This window comes from Nelumbo lutea, chromosome 5 (assembly GCF_056320005.1).
Source record: "Nelumbo lutea isolate HS-2025 chromosome 5, American lotus-T2T, whole genome shotgun sequence".
NCBI lineage: Eukaryota > Viridiplantae > Streptophyta > Magnoliopsida > Proteales > Nelumbonaceae > Nelumbo > Nelumbo lutea.
This window is the reverse complement of record NC_142688.1, coordinates 37196570-37217114: the sequence shown is the minus strand read 5'-3', so window position 1 is coordinate 37217114 and position 20545 is coordinate 37196570. Positions and strand designations below refer to the sequence as shown.

The 20545-nt window shown below is 35.4% G+C and overlaps 1 protein-coding gene across 6 annotated transcripts; it reads left to right on the top strand.

The window, feature by feature from the left end:
- The first annotated feature begins 13081 nt into the window (after positions 1–13081).
- On the top strand, positions 13082–20288 carry LOC148851762 (synaptotagmin-3-like). Of its 6 annotated transcripts, none has more exons than XM_088947337.1 (12): positions 13082–13283; positions 14106–14204; positions 14326–14376; positions 14499–14622; positions 15553–15671; positions 15760–15861; positions 16107–16181; positions 16720–16796; positions 17548–17797; positions 18044–18415; positions 18876–19004; positions 20052–20288. In XM_088947337.1, the coding sequence occupies exons 3-12, from the start codon at positions 14335–14337 to the stop codon at positions 20178–20180; spliced, it is 1419 nt and encodes a 472-aa protein (XP_088803463.1). In that variant the 5' UTR covers positions 13082–13283; positions 14106–14204; positions 14326–14334; the 3' UTR covers positions 20181–20288. The 6 variants fall into 6 exon arrangements, with proteins under 6 accessions (XP_088803463.1, XP_088803461.1, XP_088803464.1 ...); XM_088947335.1 differs by having other exon boundaries at positions 13206–13595; XM_088947338.1 differs by lacking the exon at positions 13082–13283 and adding an exon at positions 13673–13808.
- Positions 20289–20545: the final 257 nt, after the last annotated feature.

The following is a 20545-nucleotide window of genomic DNA, read 5'->3' as shown; positions in this document are numbered from 1 at the left end:
GAGCCTTTTATAACCACCTCGCGCACTCACTTCTAAGCTTCTGTCAGATCGGGTATGATTATTTCTAAGTTCCTGCCAGTTCGGATGTGATCCCCTCTGGCTGGGCAGAACCGCCACTGCTTTCTTTGTCGGAGCCGTCTCTGCGGCTGGTGACGACAGTGACAGGTGGCGGCGGCAGGTGGCCGTTGAAGTGCGGCTGTCAAGCGTCAGATCCCAAGTCAGTCAGGTGCGCCGCCCTCGGATACGGACATCCTTGGTGTCAGGTATGGTACGTTTGTTCAGTCTAGCGTCCTGGAGGCGAAGTGTTGGAGTGGTGAGCGAGATGAAGTCTTGAGTTCGGATAGGGTAGTGTCCCGAACTGCCATGAGGCGGGCCAATTCGGGTCCTTTGCCTTGTGTGAGGCTTGAGGCCTAAGGAAGATTTCGGGTTCCTTGTAGGGAGTTCGGGCTCTTTGTAGGGAGTTCGGGCCCCTTGTAGGGAGTTTGGGCTCCTTGTAGGGAGTTCGGGTCCCTTGTAGGGAGTTCGGGCTGCTGGTTCCTCCCTTCGGTGCTCGTGCTTTGGACACGCTGCTATGCCAAGCTGTTGCCCTTGCCACGTGTTGAATGATTACGAGGTCGGGCCAAATCTTCCTTCATCAGTATTATTGATTTTTCAAAAAAATTATAGATTAAGTAGTGTCACATGCCCACAAATTGTAGGGAACATTAATAAATGCTAATAATAATAGAGGTAGAGCTACTTAAGAGTATTCTAATAAAATATATAAACAGTAAAAATAGTGTTAGTTAATTAACTAAAGCATAAGAATAATTTAAGAAATTTGCCTTTTATGGTGATTAAGGTGGGGGTTACAACTTAAGAGTTAAGAGAAATTAATATGGTGGTATGTAGTGAGACTACACATATATAATAGCAATAGTGGAGTCGGGTTCGACTGGATCGGATTGTCCAAGAGGTCAATCCTAACCTAACCAAAAGTAAAATTGGAGTGGCAAAAGGTCAACCTAATCCTAACCCAATCTTAATCCAACCCAAGCCAGAAAGTTGCAGCCCTAGGTTTTATCAAAAGTGAACTATAGAGATTGCAATATCGAATCATTGAATCCATCAACATGTTAAGTCCTACCAAATGTCTAGCTTTCAGATCTGCTTGGACAAGGCATTGATTCTTGATGGCAAAGGTAAAGGTAAAATCTGGGCCAAGATTTTTTTTTTTGGCTCAAAAGAAAGTTGCAACTAAAAGAATGTTAAAAAGCTTTTTTTTTCTTAACCACATTTCAACAAAAAAAAACACGTATTAAGATAAAATTCAGCACGATATAATGTTATGATATGTTTTTGTAAGTAGTGCGGTTTGTGTCGTGTTCTTTTAATACAAGAATCATTTTATAACACAAAATGATAATTATATTAATAGAAGAACAATTTTTGGTACCAACAATGCAAACCACATTTTGAGCTGTAAATGTCGCACATTTTGCTGTAATGTTGCAACATCGATATTCAAAGAAATTAATAATATTGTTCCGACATTTACAGATCTAGATGTGCTTTTAGTACCTCTATCCTAAAACAGGTTTCTTAATGTAAAGAAAGTAATGTTTTCTCTCTTTTTTTTTTTAAAAAAAAAAAGATAAGAGGAATATAGCATCAAGGATATTGTCTTTATGGAGTATGTGGGATCTCAAATCCACCATTTGTTATTAATAATTCATAATTTAGAGTTTAATTTAGAATTCAGATTTGCTCCCCATAAAATTTAATTTTTCTCCAATATACATGTATATCCAAGGTGTATCTCGATATATCTCTTAAAATTTTTTTCTAATACACTTGACGTTTTTGATACTTTAAATCTTGCATATATGTCTAATAAATCTTACATGCTATACACATTATCATAATTCATAGAGGTGCCAAGGTATAAAATAGTATATATATATGGAATGATTTGGGGTAAAGGCAATTAAATCAATGCTGATCAAGCCTATAAAACCTAAAAAATTAACAAAACCATTTTCAACCATAGCAATACAAGCCCAAAAATGAGCCAAGTACAGAGTTTATAAAATGACACAATATCATGCAACATTAGGCACATAAATAGCTTATGTGAACTATGAGATGCATTGGAATGCCAACTTACAGATCCATCTAATCATGTTACATTAGAGAGAAAATTAATATTAAATATTAAATATTAAAATGCCAAAGATGATAAACTAAATAAAGAACTACAAAAATATGAAAATTATAGAAATTTTGAAAATCAAAAGAAATAGCGAAACAATTTAGGAATAGGCTAATGATGTGAAAATGATGAAAAAGTAAACCTTAGGAGGCACAAACCTAAAACAATATCAAGATGAATATTTATTTATTTTCTTTTTTATTTTTTGGAATTTTGGTGGTTGTAGGAATCGAATCCCATCTGTACTAGGGCAAACCAGCTTATGTACCCAAGATTCAAAGTATCAATACGTATTGTGCCGGTGGCTTCTTAATATGCCCCTATAGGGGGTGTATCGGGGTTCTGACCGGTTCAAAGGGTGGAGGAGCCCTAAATCGGCCCCCCGAACTGATTTTGAATAAAAATAAGAAAAGCATAAAATGAACTATCTACCGATATACCAAGTGTGTCGATATTTTGAACTTTAAATGTACCAACTGAGCCTCAGCTAGTAAATCAATATGAATAACGAAAAAAAAAAAAGAGCTTATATAGAAAGTAAAAGCCAAGACCGAGATGAATAGAGAGTGCTTTTTAGTTTAAACAATTTTTTTTTTTTTGAAAAGTGCTACTTAAAAAACGTTTTCTAGTGTTTGGACGGATGCCGTTTGCTTTAGCTTTTTGTTTCAAAATATAACTTTCTATAATAGAAAAAGTGAAACCTTTTTGTTATGTTTTCCTGTCAGGATTTTAAATGCAGAAAGCCCATTTTAAACTTTTCCACCAAGTGGATTTTGTTTTTTGGACCGGCTGTGGCTTCTCTAATATAAAAAGCTACCTACATAAACCTGTTGTCAAAACCCCAGCCGGTTGGCAGTTACCGCTCTAATTGCATCTAATATGATAAAGTGATTAAAAAATATTCTTGCTTTTGTCGTTTCTCGGGTGCATTCACCAAACTCTGAACTGCAGCTGAGGAATCAATCTACGCGAGTTTCCTCGTCAGTCGTCATTACGCTTTTGCAAATTGCAATTGGCCCCTCTGCAGTTTCACTTTCACCAAACAAATTGCACTAATTATTAAATTCAGGAATGTTAGCACGCAGCTCAAATGCCCTTTCAATCGCTAGCTAGAGCTTGGCCGGGTTTAAGTTCAACCTGGACCCAAGTCCCGCCCAAGCCTGAGATTTGACCCTCATTTGTTCAAGCAAGGTATGGAAATTTCCTTGTTCATATAGAGTCCATGTGTTTATTAAATAAACTTCCAATTGCGACTCAGATGCATCATAGAAATATTATTGACAGCCCTACCTTTTCTCTATGCAATCTAGAACCAGAAGGCAGAGGATATAAATCATCTTTACCAATTGCTCGGCTACAAATACCGTTTGGACATTATTTCCTTTGACTCTTCCAGAACTATAGAACTTCAACAATTTAGAAATTTTAATAAAATCTCTTAACAAGAGAACGCTTTCGATGTTTTTTTCCTAGAAAAATGAAACACTAAAAACATCAAGGATACGGGATCATCCCCTATTACAAGAGTTCAAAAAATAAAAGAGAACTTGGGGTGATTAGGAAAAATATATGAATGAGAGAGCCTAGACTTATGAACAATGTTCTGCCATGCATTATGGGTCATGTTAAGCCGGCGGTCTAAAGGTTTAACCGGTTTAAACTTTTTTCTTGTAGTGCTACCACCCCAAGTCTTTGTGGGCATCCACTATTAATTATACAAATTTGTTCTTGTGAAATAATGTTAGGTACTAGAGCTGTGTTAAATGGCTTCCTCCACTAGCACATAGTTTCAAGCTTAACACAGATGGAGCTGTTAAGGTTGGCTCAGGTCCCGTCAACAATGCAAATATTGCAACAATGTCCAAAATCCAAATGTTACCTTGGTCCATTGTGTCCGAAAAGCAAACTGTGTAAATTGATCAATTAACCTTGCTTTCTTGCAGTCTTTTTGTTGTAGATATATTTTAGGCCTGTTGGGATGCACATGTGAGTAGGTGTATAGAATGAGGAATAAAAGAGAGTCTCACATTAGAAAGATACAAGAAGTGTAAGGGACTTATATACAAGAGTGGCCCATAACTCAATAGCTTAGGCTTTTGGGTTGTAAGTGGTGTCCATCTCTTGTGTGCAAGTCTAACGCATGTATATGTGTGCAAGCCCCCTGTCTTGGCGACTCGTCATGATCCGTGACCCCCCCTTCGAGGTCCAACACTCCCCATGGAGGTAGCAAACTTGGAAAATTCAATTGATTCATTGAGTGTCAATGTGAGAATATATACATGAGTATGTACAACTGTACTTAGGAGATAAATACAAGAGAGAGAAGTTGTTGCTTCTTAGAGGACCAAGAGATGAGATTGTCCCCTAGGTAGATGCAAAATCCACTATGAGACTTCCTATCATTTGGGCAATCAGCCCAGCACGACGATATAGTTCTCCATCAAAGAACAGTTCCCCCCATGATTTTTGGAAAGACTAGTGCCGACTTGAGCCGGGGTGGAAACCGGTTTGATGCCATCGAGCTATGTTTTGGTAAGAAGATGGTAATGCATTTTCTCAACGAAAGAAATAAACCAGAGGATGTACAGATAGCAAAATGATGACTCATATCATGGATGTGAGAGGAAGAGGAGCCGATAATTATAATGTCATCGACATATACTAGAATGAAGATAGTATACACAGTCGTGCACTTAATGAAGAGAGAAGTGTTAGATCAAGAACCAATTAATGAACCCAATGGAGAGAAGATACGGGCTCAGCTTAGAAAACCATGAGTGGGGGGCCTGGCGCAAACCATATAGAGATTTTTTGATGAGACAAACATAATCGGGATGTGTAGAGTCAACGAAGCCAGAGGGTTGTTGGATGTAAACAAGTTCATCCAAGTCTCCATGTGAGAAAGCGTTATAAACGTCAAGCTGGTGCAATGGCCAATTTTGAGCAACAACAATAGCAAAAATGATGCAAATTGTGGTTGGTTTTACAACAGGATTGAAGGTTTCAATGAAATCTTTTCCAGGAAGTTGATTATATATTTATATCCTTTAGCAAATAGGCAGGCTTGGAACCGATCAATGGTGCTGTCAAGCTTGCGTTTGATGTGAAACACCCACTTACACCCAATAACACATTTGTCAGGTGGACGGGGAGTGAGAACCCAAGTGCCATTGCACATTAATGCATTGATTTCATAAAAAATGGCAAAATGCCAATGAGGATCAGCATTGGCTTGAGTGAAGGAGGAGAGTTCACATGGAAAAACTGAGAGTGAATGCTGGGAGCTAGCACGTGCATAGTGACTATCGAGTCGCTTCTAACTAGGCTTGGAGATGCTAGAATTTGATCGAGTGATCATGGGATGGTGGGAAACCGGTATCGACGGTACATCAAAGACAGTAGTAACCAATGGTGCCAGTGCAAGTGGAGGAGAAGGTGGCGTAGCGACAATGGGAGAATGAGAGCACAATGGTGGTTGTGAAGTGATCAGAATAATCGGTGGCACACCAATAGCATGAGAAACAAGAGATGCCGTGAGTGGTGTGGTAGATGTAGCAACAAACGGAAAGACAACTTCGTTGAAGAGAACATCGCAAGAGATATAGGCATGTACAGAGGTGAGATCAAGGCAGCGATATCCCTTATGGGTGGAATAGTAGCCAAGAAATACATATGGCGTAGATCAATAATAGAGCTTGTTCTTTGCATATGGACAAAGGTGAGGGAAGCATTTGCAGCCAAAGACTTTGAGCATGGTGTAATATGGGTGCTTAGCATAGAGAACTTCAAGAGGACAACGCTAGTTGAGAGCTTTAGTGGGAGTTCTGTTAGTAAGAAACAACACTGTAGTGAAGGCTTCCTACCAATAAGGCTTCCTACCAATAGCAAGGCCGTGTTTGATTATATGACAATGGCGGCACTCAATAAGGCCATTTTGGGTTTGCGTGTGAGAGCAGCTAAACTATTGACGAATGCCAATTTGTTTGAGATAAGGAGAAAAACATTTCAGTTCAGCAACATAGTCCGATTGTAACATGACAATTCTAGAGTTAAGTTGGCGTTCAACACATTTTTGAAATTCAATGAAAATGGACAAAGCATCAGACTTGTGATGAAGGGGAAAGATCCATAAATATCAACTAAAAAATCAATTATAGAAATAAAATAATGAAAACCATGAATAGAAGCTACAGGGGAAGGTTCCCAAATATCCATAACAATTAATTCTAACGACGGAGAGCAAGTAGGAAAATGAGAAATAAATGGAAGGCGATGACTCTTCCCAAGGGGGTAAGATGAACAAAACCTTGGGGATTTATTGGTGCTAATGGGGAGGTGATGGGATGAAATGGTGCGCTGAACTATAGAGTAAGAGGGATGCTCGAGCCTTTGATGCCATGTGTCTAGACTAGCATGAATGCCGAGGAATGCCGTAGAACAAGATAAGGATGGTGAGAACTTGTAGAGGCCATTGCTATTCTCCCCTTGCAGTAGAATTGTTCCCATCTGTTGATCCTTCACAAGAAAGTGAGAGGGGTGAAACTCAATAACAACATCATTATCTCTGATATATCGAGACAGAAGACTCAACTTAATCTCCGGAACATGCAAAGCATTGTTCAAAGAAAGAGTTTTCGAAGAGGTACGAATAGTGGAGGAACCAATATGATGAATTCCCAAACCTTGACCATTATCGACTTTGATCTGGTCATTATCGGTGTAGTCTGAGTGAATATGAAGATTGCAAAGATCATTAGTTAGGTGACTAGTTGCTCTAGAGTCAAGGAACAAAGAATCTAAGGAGTGATCAGCCGAACTAGATGCAACATAAGTTGAGGGAGACCTCTTTTGAGTGCATAGATATTCGATGGCAGACTGGAGTTTATGGCAATACTTGACGGAATGGTTTTTACCACTGCAGGAGTTGCATGGATTTTTGCTATATTTAGATGGCTTCTTATTAGTGGATGATGATCGATGTGAATTAGATCGATCCGAAGATTGGTGACGTTGGCAGTAAGAGACAAATCAACTGAAGGTTTGGTTTTGGACAATTGAAGTTCATGTGTAAACAACATACCTCGAAGATCATCGAAGGAGATGTCATCCGGCCTGGCCATAACTGTTGTTGCAAGAGAATCACAGTCATTGTTATGACCATTCAATGTATAGGAGATCAACTGAGAGCTCGAAGGGGGTTCTCCAATAGCTATTAGTTCATTAGCAAGTGTCTTGATTTGTTGGAGATGGAGAGATCCGAGTTGATTGAACAATGGCTCGAGATTGACTATGAGGAGCGTATAACTTCTCTAGTGTAACCCAGGCTTGACAGGTTGTCTTGCTTTCGACATGTGCTAATGCTGATGGAGTTAAAGAGGAGAGTAACCAGTTGAGAAGAAGTTGATCTTGTTTCTCCCATGAGATGCATGCTGGGTTTACGACATGTCTGGTTGTTGGAGATGAAGGGGTCGTTGGGGAGATCGACTCCAAGAAACGAGGAGGACAAGGAGAAGATCCATCGATGTAGCCCAGTAGATCATGGGCATCAAGGGATGTTTCTATTTGGTATCTCCAAATGATGTAGTTAGTGTCATCCAACTTCACAGAGATCAAGTTTGAGAAGTTGTTGGACCCCTGGCAAATTCAATTCATTCATTGGGTGTCAAAGTGAGAATATATACATGAGTATGTACAGTCATAGTTAGGAGATAAATACAAGAGAGAGAAGTTAGGATAAGAAGAGAAGTGGCGTGCATGTGCACGTCACATCATCAGCTAACAAGAGGTTTTGTAAGTATGCCGTTTAGTTTAATACTATCTTATTGAAAAAAAAAAAAAATCTATACATATAAAAGTGTGAATGCAATGTGAAACTTCTTTTGGACTAAAATTACCCTCTAATTCTTTGTTTGAGAAAGGGTATAAAATCCATTTTATTATAGCTTTAATACCAATTTTAATGGCTACTAAAATGCCCATAATTGTGTATTTAGTCCATCTCTAATGGTAATGGTTAAATGTGTAACTTCAATTATTACTTCCCACTTCATATAATCCCCTCTCATTAAGTCTTATACTTAAATTATTAATTTTCATTTTCTCTTATTAAATTAGATCTGTGTCAATATTTTTAATGATATAAACCTATATATTTTAGAATTAATTCAAAAATAAAACAATTTTTAATCCAAGTGGTGGCTAAGCAATTCAACCATCCAAATCAAATTGATCAACCTACGAAGCCATAGTTAGGTAATAAAATTTTTAAAATAAAAATAAATATAGAAACTTACAAAAATGTAGAAAAAATTAGACACACTTATGATTTGTATTAATCAAATTAAAAAGATAATTGTAATAAACAAGAATTATTTTTATTGGTAATGAAAATAAAATACATAATTTAGAACTAACCAAAAATGAAATTATTTTACTATTTGGAAAAGATCAATAGTTCAAATTTTGGTCAAACATGTTAACCTTTAATGTCATAAATAAATAATAAAAGTTAATAAAATATAAAAATACAAAAATAAATAAATTACATAAATTTTGCAAAAAAAAAAAACATTTAGGCACATGTATAATCATATATTTATCATATTAAACAAAAAGTAAGTGTGACATTAGAATTATTTTTACTCACAAAAATACAAAAAAAAAAGTTATAGAATTGTGAAACTACTATTAAAAATATAAATAAGATTGTAAAACTTTCTTTTAACTAAAATACTCAATTTTGAATTTAGTCACTATTTAATTATGAGGTTTAGATTGTAAATTGAACTACTACTTCTCACCCCATTCAATTCCCTCTATTTAAATCTTACATTTTTTTAATAAATGAACAAAAGAAAAAAGATGCACAAAAAAGACTAAATATTATAAAAAGAAGAATCTAGCTAAGCAAATAGGCCTATTAATAATACTTGAAACTTCACAACTCAATCCAATTATCACATATTTGGATAAGATATTTATGTAGTCATATTTGAATTTGCAATATGCATCTGATTAATAAAAAAAAAAAACAAAAAATATAAAATACATAAAGTTTATAGAAAATTTTGGATATATTATTATTATTATTATTATTATTATTATTATTATTATTATTATTATTATTATTATTATTATCATCATCATCATCATCATCTAAAATTATCATGTGCAAACTTACTAGTATGTATATATGTGTATACAGACTAATATGTGTCCATATGCAATGTACATAATTGATCTCAAGTTGGGTTTGGACCACCTAAGATCTAGGCACAGGTCGAGACCGAAAAATAAAAAGCTCAAATTTTTTGGCCCAAGCCTAGCCTGTGTAAAATTGCAAGCTAGTGTTTGGGCTTGGGTTGGGTCCACCCAAGTTGCACCCTACCCCTAACCATAGGGCCCCTACAAAGTTGTCTACTAGTGTGTCTCAAAATGTGTGTATGTGAAAAGGGTGAAAATTGAAATGACTTAGCTATGTTAAACTATGAATTTGTTTGTTTGCACTAAAGTCTAACATCTAAATGCTTCTAAAACTATTATAATTATTTTTAGAGGTGTATTGGAGTTGTGGAGTTGGTGAACTATTCTTAGTCCTCAAGTCTAAATGTAAAGAATATTGGTCTAAAATTTGAATGTTGAGTTTTGAAAAATGACAATTGGCCATTTTAACCTTGAAATGAGATGGTTTATTTAACTACTCTAAATATAAAATTATTAATAAATAGTGAGATTAATAAAAAATATAAATTATTAAATATTTTTAAGAAAATGAACATTAATTAAATGTATATAAAATAAATATTTACATAATTATTAGTTAAGTATTAATTTAATTATTATTATTAATAATCAATAGTTAAAATAATATTTAATTTTTATAAATAGTTAACTTAAAGTACCTCTAAGTTTTAGTAAGTTAAATTGACTTACTCTACCCCTACTATTTAAAAATGACCATAAATTACCCCAAAGTTTTCTAACTATTGACAAAAGGGGTACTTTAAGGAAATTTCTAATAGTAGGTGTAGAGTAAATCAATTTCCTAAAACTTAGAAGTACTTTAATAGATTTGCCCAAAATTAAAATCATAATTAATAATAATAATAATAATAATAAAGATTATTATTGTTGTTGTTGTTGTTGTTATTGTTGTTAATGTTGTTGCATAGAGTCATCAACTCATTATAGCATATGTGAAAGGAGTGACAAAAGTGAGCATTACATGATGTAATGTACATAAAATGGGAATGAAACGCATTTAATGCCTCTTAAAAGTATTAAGCCCCTGTTTGCTTTTTGATAAGTTACTTACCCGGGTAATTGCATTTACTAATGTTCTTTTATTTTTCAGGTAAGTAAAAAAATGACCATTTTAGCCATAAAAATTTTATTATCAAAAGGGGTATTTTTGTCCCATCTAAGTGTTGGCAATTTAAGGGGCATTCTTTTTTTTAGATTTTGAGAGGGGGAAGTTGGTCAATGGGGTTTTAGTTCCCATTGACCAAGAATCCCATGTTTTTTTTTTTTTTTCAGAATAACATGTGGACTGGGGAAAGTTTATTACTCATCTCCTAGGTGGGTAAATAACTTTCCCACCAGGGGGAAAGTTTTCGACACTTGAATGAGACAAAAATACCCCTTTTAATAATGATTTTTTTTATGGTTAAAATGATCATTTCCTTTTTTACTTGAGAAATAAAAGAACATGAATAAATACACTTACCTAAATAAGTGTTTTCCAAGAAAAATTTACCTAGATAATTACATTTACCTGGGTAAGTAATTTACCGAAAAGCGAACAGGGCTTTTAAAGTTGATTTACCCACCTAAAAGATGGGTATCACTTACACCAAAAAAACTAAACTTTCCTTGATTCAGAAAAAAGAAATGGGTTTCTTGGTTAATGGAATCATAATGACCAACTTTCCCCCTCTCAAATCCTAAAAACTAACAACCCCTAAAAGATAAGAGAAAAGAGGCATTAAGAGCAAACTAATAGAGCCTACCTACTCCTGTTTTGCTCTTTTGCCAATTGCGTAGATCAGTTAGCTTTAGCCCTGAGATAATTGTATCAAAGAACCCAAATTTTCTACCCACGCTCTATACAGCTGCACATCTCACAATACAAGATGATGATGTGCGGCTACAATTCGAGACAAGTAAAGTGTGGGTAGAGCGTTGTGGGGAGAAATCCACAATGCACGTCAACACTCAACACCCACAGACGTTACAACCTTTTGTGCGTTGCGAGTCTTTGCAATGCATATCTGCATATGTCCACCACCAGTAGAGACTCGGGCCAGATATGAAGTGCGGACCGGACTGCGTCCTTCTCCAGAGTAGAGAGTCCAGAGACTTATTGGGGAAGTCGACAGTGACGACAATACTTCTTTTTGTTTTTGTTCACCTACTCATTGAAAAAAACAACAACAGATGAAGATGAAGAATGTTTTCTTTCTTTGATGTTATGTCCCGAAGACATCTTTTTCCATTGCAAAAAGCCAAAGATGACTTGAAATCTTAGAAACTCTACTAAAAAATCGTTTGATTAGAATCTTTTACCTTGATTATGCATCACTCAGAGTTTTTGATCTACATGTTGTATCAATCCCATAAAAAAGAAGAATTAAACCATATGGTGCAAGTGCAACTAGGCTCAGGTTCAACCTGTTTTAGTCTATATAAATTATAGTTAAATTATTTTGCTTTATACCTACCAAGAAAGAAAAAAAAAAAAAAAAGGTAATTTGCTTTGCAAATTTGAATCTGTTACGTCACAAAGAAGTTTTGCAATTCGAAGTCTAGGGACTCCATTACAAAAAAGAAAAAAAAGGAAAAGAAGTGTAGGGACTACTCTTTCCGACAAATACCTAAAATAATAATCAAGGTATAATCGGTACCAAAAAGAGAAAAGTGTTTGAGCATATATTGCATTTTGCTTTATTTAAATGCTAATAATAATAATAATAGTCAAAGGATTCGACCGATTCCATTTGTCAAAGATATGGCACTAAAAATTTCGAGGCCAGATCTCGTATGAGAGTTGAACTATACATTGTACACTGGCTTTATCCAAACCGCAATTTTGGATGGGTTGAGAGTTATGACCATGGTTCAATGTATCATTCTGAGGGTCATGAAAAACAAGGAGAGTTAGTGCGCCTTTTAATAGGTTAAATTAAACATTAGTGCTTATTCCATAAATAAGTGATTATAAGTGTTTGGTGAAAAAATACTTCTTTCAAATGGAGTAATATATAGGTATTTTGAAAATTATGGGCCAAGACAAGCTGGAAATGCAATAAATACTTTATTTTAAAAATTAAAAAAAAAGGCAAAGTTTTGATTTTATTCAAAACAGGATTATTTCATAAAAAAAACACTTATTGGGATTTACATGTAAGTTTTTATTGGTGTGGTTCCGATCTAAAATAAGCAATTTTTCCGATAATTGCTTAAATATAAGCACTCTCAAACGGGGGCTAACAGCCATCCTGTGAATTTGTCAAACTCAATAAAAAATATATCAATTGTTAAATAGAAAGAGTATGGATGCTTCGAACCAGAACAGTTGGACTTCCAAGTCCAACCGGGGGACATATGATGTAGTGAACCGGGTTCATCAAAACCGGACTGCTATGGTTCACATTTGAACGAATTGATCCACCTGCATGCCTGCAACTTGCTAAAAGACACGAAGGGTGTGATTCGTGTGAACAATCGTGCTACGATTCCTTAATCTCTGTGCGAACCCCGCTTGCATTTAATAACGAAAGGAGATCTTTATCTTTAAAAAGAACATAATAATAACGAAAGGAGAAGGAAATTAAATATGACAAATGAAATTAACATAGATGCTTAAAGCTGTTAAACACCACCACGTTTGTAGCGCGTTGTCTCTAAAGAAATTGCTTTCTAGAATCGGGACATTTTTTGCCTTGAACGAGTTTGGTATTTTTACGTCATTTTTACTTAACGGCATATTCGTAGTTTTGGTGACAAAAACGAGATTCTGGGGCCAAATGGTGAAAAAACTGAAAATCCAGACACAAGCAGTCAAGCACACTGGTTTGGCGGTTTTTTCTTTCTGGTAAGAAGTCTAGAATAGAAGAGAGTTTGGGTTTGATTGGGACTTCGTTTTGGCAACGTCAGTCGCTCTTCTACTTGCAGGCCTTCGCTGCATTTCCTGCTTTTCGTTTCTTCTTCTGCTTCTGCTTCTGCTTCTGCAATCTGCATCTGCTCTTGATTTTATTTCTCCGCATGCAATCCTTTCTGTTTGAGTGTTTAAGAAATGGGATTTCTTAGTAGTTTATTGGGTATTCTCGGTTTCGGAATCGGGATTCCAGTTGGGCTTTTGGTGGGTTACTTTCTGTTCATCTACTTCGAGCCCAGAGATGTGAAGGTGATTTCTGTTCATACTCAAAAATGTCTTGATCACCTGTTGCAATATTTGATGAGACATTGTAAAGTGGTCTGGATGAATGATTGCATTGGGTTTCCCATTAAGGTTTAGAGCACATCTCAGGATTTCAAGCACTGGGCTCCTTTCCATTCATTCTTAACAATCTGAAATAAAGATGTCCACTTGTCATCCGAACACAACATCAATGAACAAGTGCTTTCTTTACTGTATTGTTTATATGCAACGGTTGAATTTTCAGTTTGCTTCTATTGGTTTGTCTATAATAGTTTCGGGAGTACTTCATTTTTCTTTTTCTGCTTGGTTTTCTGTTTCTGTTTTTTCTTTTTCTATGTAGATTGCAGGGAATTTCTTTTATTATATTTTGAGTCCCCTGATATTTGCAACTTGTCACCTTATTATGTTATTGTTCAAGAAGGATTATATCTGAAATTTCGTGATCTTTCATTAACTTTTGAGTTGTAAGCCTTCTTTTGGTGCTCACTTTTGCAGGATCCAATTATTAGGACACTTAGTGAATTAGATTCAAATGCTTTGGATGATGTGCTATCCGAGATTCCACTATGGGTGAAGAGTCCTGACTATGATCGAGTGAGTATAACAGAACAAGTTAAGTTGGTTTCAAGCTAGATTTTCCCCCCTCTTTCCTGTAAGGAGGGCCTCCTTCTTCCTCATCTTTTGGTGAGATAGTATTCTTCTTTGGAATTTTCAGGTCGATTGGATGAACAGGTTCATTTTTTATATGTGGCCCTACCTGAATAAGGTGATTCTAATTTCTAAGTTTGTCAGAATCTCATATTGAAAAAATACTATTACCCATCTGAGTGCCTTATCAGAGTCTTTTGATTGTCTCTACATTTCTGTCAATTCTGTTGTCCTGCTCAGGCAATATGTAGAACAATAAGATGCATGGCAGCGCCAATATTTGCAGAGTACATTGGGAAATTTCAGATACAATCAATTGAATTTGAAACTCTAACTCTGGGAACTCTTCCTCCTATTATTCATGGTAAGGTCCAAGCTTCACCTAATCACAAAAATTGAGTAGGTCTCCTCTGTTCACTTCCGTGAACACTTCTATTTAAAACCAAACTTCTGGCCATGTTCTATCCAGACTATCCTCTGTTTTTGGGTTATACCTTATCGTCTCTTAAGATGCATCATGCAACTGATTATGCAGGCAGGTACACAGATTGGTAAAAATGCCATCACCAAAGTTGGCTAAAGTTTACGCCATAGGGAGGCTATCAGTTTATTTAAAGCCTGCATTTCTTACATTTATTTTTTGTTAACTTTCCTTAAGCCCTTGATCAAGCCTTTTGTGATGAACACATAATCATCATAGCCTTGTCCTAACTATATGGGCTCAGCTACATGAATCTTGTTTCACCATTCGGTTCTGTTTAGTGCCATGTCCATTGTTAAATTGTGAGCCCTTCATTTCTTACTATTCAACCTATTTCCTTTTTGGTCTAGCCCTAGCTCTTCTAGCCTCTTTAATTTGTAACAGATTTTCTCTTCTTACGGGTGATGTTTTGAAATTAACACATTTTGAAATAATACTCCTATTGAGTTAAATTTCATCTAGGGATAAGAGAAAATTTTGAGCACATAATCTACAAGTATAATATAAACTACAATTTAACTACACTAGATGATCTCATTAACTACCTGTGAACTGTAGGTTTCCAACAATGGAGTTGTATGTTAGAAAATTCATGTCTGTGGAACCTTCTATTCATGGTTCCTAGTCCTAGGTGCATATATACAAAGAGTTTGAGCCTTTAAGAGTAAATAGTAATAGGGAGTACCCATATGCACACACATTCTGCATTGCATTCCACATGCATCACATTGGTTAGCTGCTTTTATGTGTTAATTTCATTTTTTGTTAATAACAAGATTATATTAAATTGAATATTAATTTTTTATCTTGCAGGGATTAAAGTATATGAAACCAATGAGAATGCACTTGTCATTGAACCTGCAGTTAGATGGGCTGGCAATTGCAACATTACTCTGGTGCTAAAATTGTTGTCTTTACAAATCACTGTGCAGGTTAGAAAAGCTGGCAATTGTGTTTTTTCAGTTTCAGTACAAGGATGATTTACCTAAAATATTGATTAAGCTTGTTGTTACTTGTCAGTTGGTGGATATACAAATATTTGCTACACCACGCATAACTTTGAAGCCTCTCGTGCCAACCTTTCCATGCTTTTCAAGCATAATTTTGTCTTTGATGGAGAAGGTAAGTGATGAACAATAACCATAAATTCGAAAAGTAGACTCAGCACTTGCTCTTTTGATCTACTTTGAAGTTCTATCACAAGCCTGCTAATAACCTTCCCAACTCTTCAGAGTAGATACTCACTGCACCCCTCACCCAACAATCCATCTAATATATTTTTTATCCTTTTCTGACTTACATTGAATTGCAATTTTTATTTTCAAAGGCAGATAAACTTATGATGATCTTCTCTTATATAACTGCAGCCCCATGTGGACTTCGGACTGAAAGTGCTAGGAGGTGATATCATGGCCATCCCTGGCTTTTATCATTTTGTTCAGGTAATGCAGAAATGTTTTGTTAGGTTTAGGTTGGGATTGTAACCAGTCTTGACATATTTGGCTGGTGACTGAAAACAATTCTAGATGTTTGGTTGAAGGAACTTTTTTTGAAAAGCAGCAGCACTACTTAACAAGTAATGCAATAAAAATTGTAAAAGTTTTAATGCTAATAATATTAATTCACGTGTCCAGAGACCTTTAACTAAATACTATAATCATATGTTGAAAATTCTTAATTGTGTATCTGTAGATTCTGTACAAGATCATTTTTCTTCAAAACCATTCCATTAGGATTTTGAAATCTATGTAATTCATAATTTATTTTGGTGATAAATATCAAATATATCTATACCATATAAAGCGGATACTTGCTTTGGTTTTGGTGCAGGTCATAAAAGTTAAATTCAAATACAATGTATTGTATATAATTAATGTTAACTAGCAAACGTGCTCTTACACTAGTCAAATATAAACTCGTCTCCCTGTCTGTGTTTTATAGATGAACTAATTATGTTCAATCATTTATTGTTTCTTGCAGGAAATTATTAAAAAACAAATTGCAAGCCTCTATCTGTGGCCCCAAATCCTTGAAATCTCCATTCTTGATGGTTCAATGTAAGCTTTGAGTATTCAGTTGATATAGTCTGGGTGATTCATATGTTGAATAAGTTGATATTAAAAGTATACAACAACTTCGTTGATTGAGCTTTTTTTATTCATGAAGAAATGGAATTCCAAACTAAATTCATCTAATCAATGCATTAGAAAGAATGTAAGGCTTAAGAGTAAATTGCGCATGCATTGGACCACTCATCTCTGACTTTTAGGGATGAGCCTCAAGAGCATGTATTTCATACATTGGTTTAAGTAGGATTCTCTGCACAAGAACTACCTAAAATCCAATTGTTTATATGATGATTAATTCTTATATACATTCTTCTTATATAAAGATATAATCCTTTTTGCATAGTTCTAGGCTTCTCATTTTAGTTCACATATTTTTGAAATAATGAGATCTCATGAAGCTTAACCCTTGCACCTTCAGGCTTGTGCCTCTCACATCAGAAGATCCTAGTGCTTTACCTCATGCATCCATGTTTTAGAAACATTACTTATGATCATATAGAAAGGTTGAGAATTTTGTATTAAGACCAAATTTTTAAACTCAGGAAAATAAAACCATTTTTGAGAGCCAAATCGATAATTTTGAACATCATCTAGAGAAGAGTTATGTACTGTCAATCTGGATCTGAAGCTATGTGATGGCACTGGTTCCACTGATTTTTATCTCTATGAGAAACTAATGATAAAACCTTTTGTTTTAGAACTTCCTTTCTTATTATTAAGATTATTCTTTTTTTGATAGAGGGGCAGCAAGTAAGCCTGTTGGCATATTACATGTGAGGGTTGTACGGGCTCTCAAGCTCATGAAGATGGATTTCTTGGGAACATCTGATCCATATGTTAAACTCAGATTGAGTGGTGAAAGGCTTCCAGCAAGGAAAACCACAGTCAAGATGAGGAACTTAAATCCTGAGTGGAACGAGGCTTTTAAACTTATTGTGAAAGATCCTGAGTCTCAAGTCCTTCAATTACATGTCTATGACTGGGACAAGGTTATCACATCTGTTTCCTGAACTTCTATATTGTTTTGCTTCTTTATTATAATGATGTTAGAAAAAAATAAAACGCTTGTAGATTAACTTAATTCAAAAGATATCTTCAGTTTTCACCTTAAAATTGCTGAAGGTGATCCTGCTTTGTGAAGGAACTTAAAGTCTAGATTTGGATCAGGACCCAAACAGACAGGATTCAATCAGCTAATTTTGGAGAGGATTGAATTTCATATTCTGGTTCAACAGGTTGGGACACATGACAAATTAGGGATGCAAGTAGTTCCCCTGAGATCATTGGTTCCACATGAGGCAAAAGAATTTACTCTTGATCTTCTCAAGAACACAAATCCAAATGATCCTCAAAACAAGAAGCAAAGAGGGAAAATTGTGGTTGTGCTGACGTTCAATCCTTTCAAAGAAGACAATAACAGATTTAGTGGGCATCTGGATATATATAGCAGGAAGGAAAGTGATACCAGTATGTTATATGAAGACGTTCACTTCAGTGAGGCAGGGTTGCTTTTAGTTATAGTCCATGGTGCCAACGATGTTGAGGGAAAGCATCACAATAACCCTTATGCTATGGTCCTTTATAAAGGAGAGAAGAAGAAAACTAAGGTGAAATTTCATGCTCAAACTTGGACTTGGTTTTATGAGTCTTGTTTGCAGTTCAATAGTTAATCATGGCTAAGTCATTGATAATATTTGTTGACTTGAGGATTGTTAGCTTAGTTTATCAAATGATTCAACCACTGTATAACAGTAATTTCAGCCAATCTAGTCAACTAAGCATTGTTGCAATGCAACTTTGGAGGAATTTGGCTTTTGTGTGTGAAGATTTCAGCCAGTTGGTTCTTGGCATTTCAAATGTTATTTAGGTGTATCAAAGCCAATGTTGATTTTTAATTCCATGTCCCATGCACATATTTACATTGCATGTATGCATGCATTTAGCTCTACCTCTTTCTTCTTGCAATTATTTATAGATTTTTTTTTCTTATTAAGTATTTATACAGTTTTTAAGTGATCTTTTCTTCTGTCATTTCTTAACAACCTCTATTTATCATGTTTTCTCCAGCTGAAGAAGAAAACTCGAGACCCATATTGGAATGAAGAATTCCAGTTCATGCTAGATGAGGCTCCATTAAATGAAAAGATTTATATTGAAGTTATTAGTAAGCAGACAGGCATTGGCTTCAGAAGAAAGGTAAGATCACCATCTATTTACATTTAGGCTGTGATTTGAATCAGAGGGCATAGAATAGGCATCAATTCTGTTTCTTCCCCAATTTTTAGGAATTCAAATAATTGAAGTACCCCCCCCCCCAAAAAAAAAAAAAAGAAAAAAACACAACGAACTAAAGATTTTAAATCAGCTATTCTCCAAAATCTTCTCTGCTGCAGAATTGGACTGGTATAGTGAATCTGGAAACTCAAGGGAGAGAGAGAGAGAGAGAGAGATTTCTATGTTTGTTTGTGCACAAAGTAAAGAACAGCTACAATGTTCTAGCTTACCTCCATATTTTACCATCTTCTGGGATTAAATAATCTTTGCATATTATTGGGAGAGTTAAAATCCTGTAGTTTTGAAATTCTGCTCTACTGCAGAATTGGATCCAAGTAGTAGAATCCAGAAACTTGCAGATACCACCCTACGCCCACCCCACCCCTAAAGCAGCAACAATTTCTTTTGTTTTTTTTACTTGATAAATTTCAATGCAGCAACAACTCAAACTGAACTTTGATGGAAGTTGTGTGGGAAATCCGCGGCCTTCAGGTATTGGTGGTGATGTTGTAATTTGGAAGAGCAGTGGGTTGATCTTAGCACATTACTCACCAACGACTGGAAATGGGGAAGTTACTGAATCTTAGTGACATGTTAGTGGAAGGTGGCTGCCGTGTTGTTCTGGGATGGCTAAGAAGTATATGTAGGGTCCACGGCAGTTTAGACATATTTTAAGAGAGCCCAAGATATATAGGTTCATAGATCTGCCAAAAGCTTGGCAGATGCCTTAGCCAAGCAAGGGATAACTAGAATGTATAACCTGAAAAGTAATACAGGGTAAGGCAGCAAGGCAGCTTAAAGGATTGTTTGGGATTTATGGTTTTTTATCATTAATTAATAAAATATGACAATCTACCAATAAAAAAAATATCCATTCTTCTCTTTGCACTGATCCACAAGAAGAGTGCTTTAGTTTCTCTCCATCCTTTACAATATTTTAGGCTTAAAATATTTTTATGTGTAATGCAGGAATCTTTGGGACATGTGCACATCAATCTTACTGATGTTGTGAACAACGGACGCACCAATGAGAAATACCATCTAATCAATTCAAAGAATGGAGTGATACACATAGAGATGCGTTGGAATAAAATCTGAAGTTGGTTCAAAGCTGCACTGTAAATTCCTCATTTTTTAGTGGTTTGTCTATAGACATTTTCAAATTATTTCTATTATAAATGGGCTAATTTTTTCAGGTTTTCTTAATGGTATGTACGGTCTAAATCAGTGAGAAAATATTCAAGTTCAAAAGGTGGGTGAGAAAAAAGAAAATGGGAAACCAAGTTGATTTGACAAGGTGAGGCTTTGGGACGGGTAGTTTGCTCCATACATAGACAAGGTTCAAAGTATCAGTATCACAAAGAATATCAGAAAGGTAATTCTAAGATAGGAGTAGGACAAATTACTTAAATATACCCCTGTGGTTTCACTAAACCACTTTAGTGAAACAAGGAAGAAGATTC

What these genes read in the sequence shown, in the direction of transcription:
- LOC148851762 (XM_088947335.1), top strand. Translation starts at nt 13,485, where the DNA reads ATGGGATTTCTTAGTAGTTTATTGGGTATTCTCGGTTTCGGAATCGGG. An exon ending in TGTGGCCCTACCTGAATAAG is followed by an intron (nt 14,377 to 14,498) that starts GTGATTCTAATT and finishes TGTCCTGCTCAG; the next exon opens with GCAATATGTAGAACAATAAG. An exon ending in TCTTCCTCCTATTATTCATG is followed by an intron (nt 14,623 to 15,552) that starts GTAAGGTCCAAG and finishes TTTATCTTGCAG; the next exon opens with GGATTAAAGTATATGAAACC.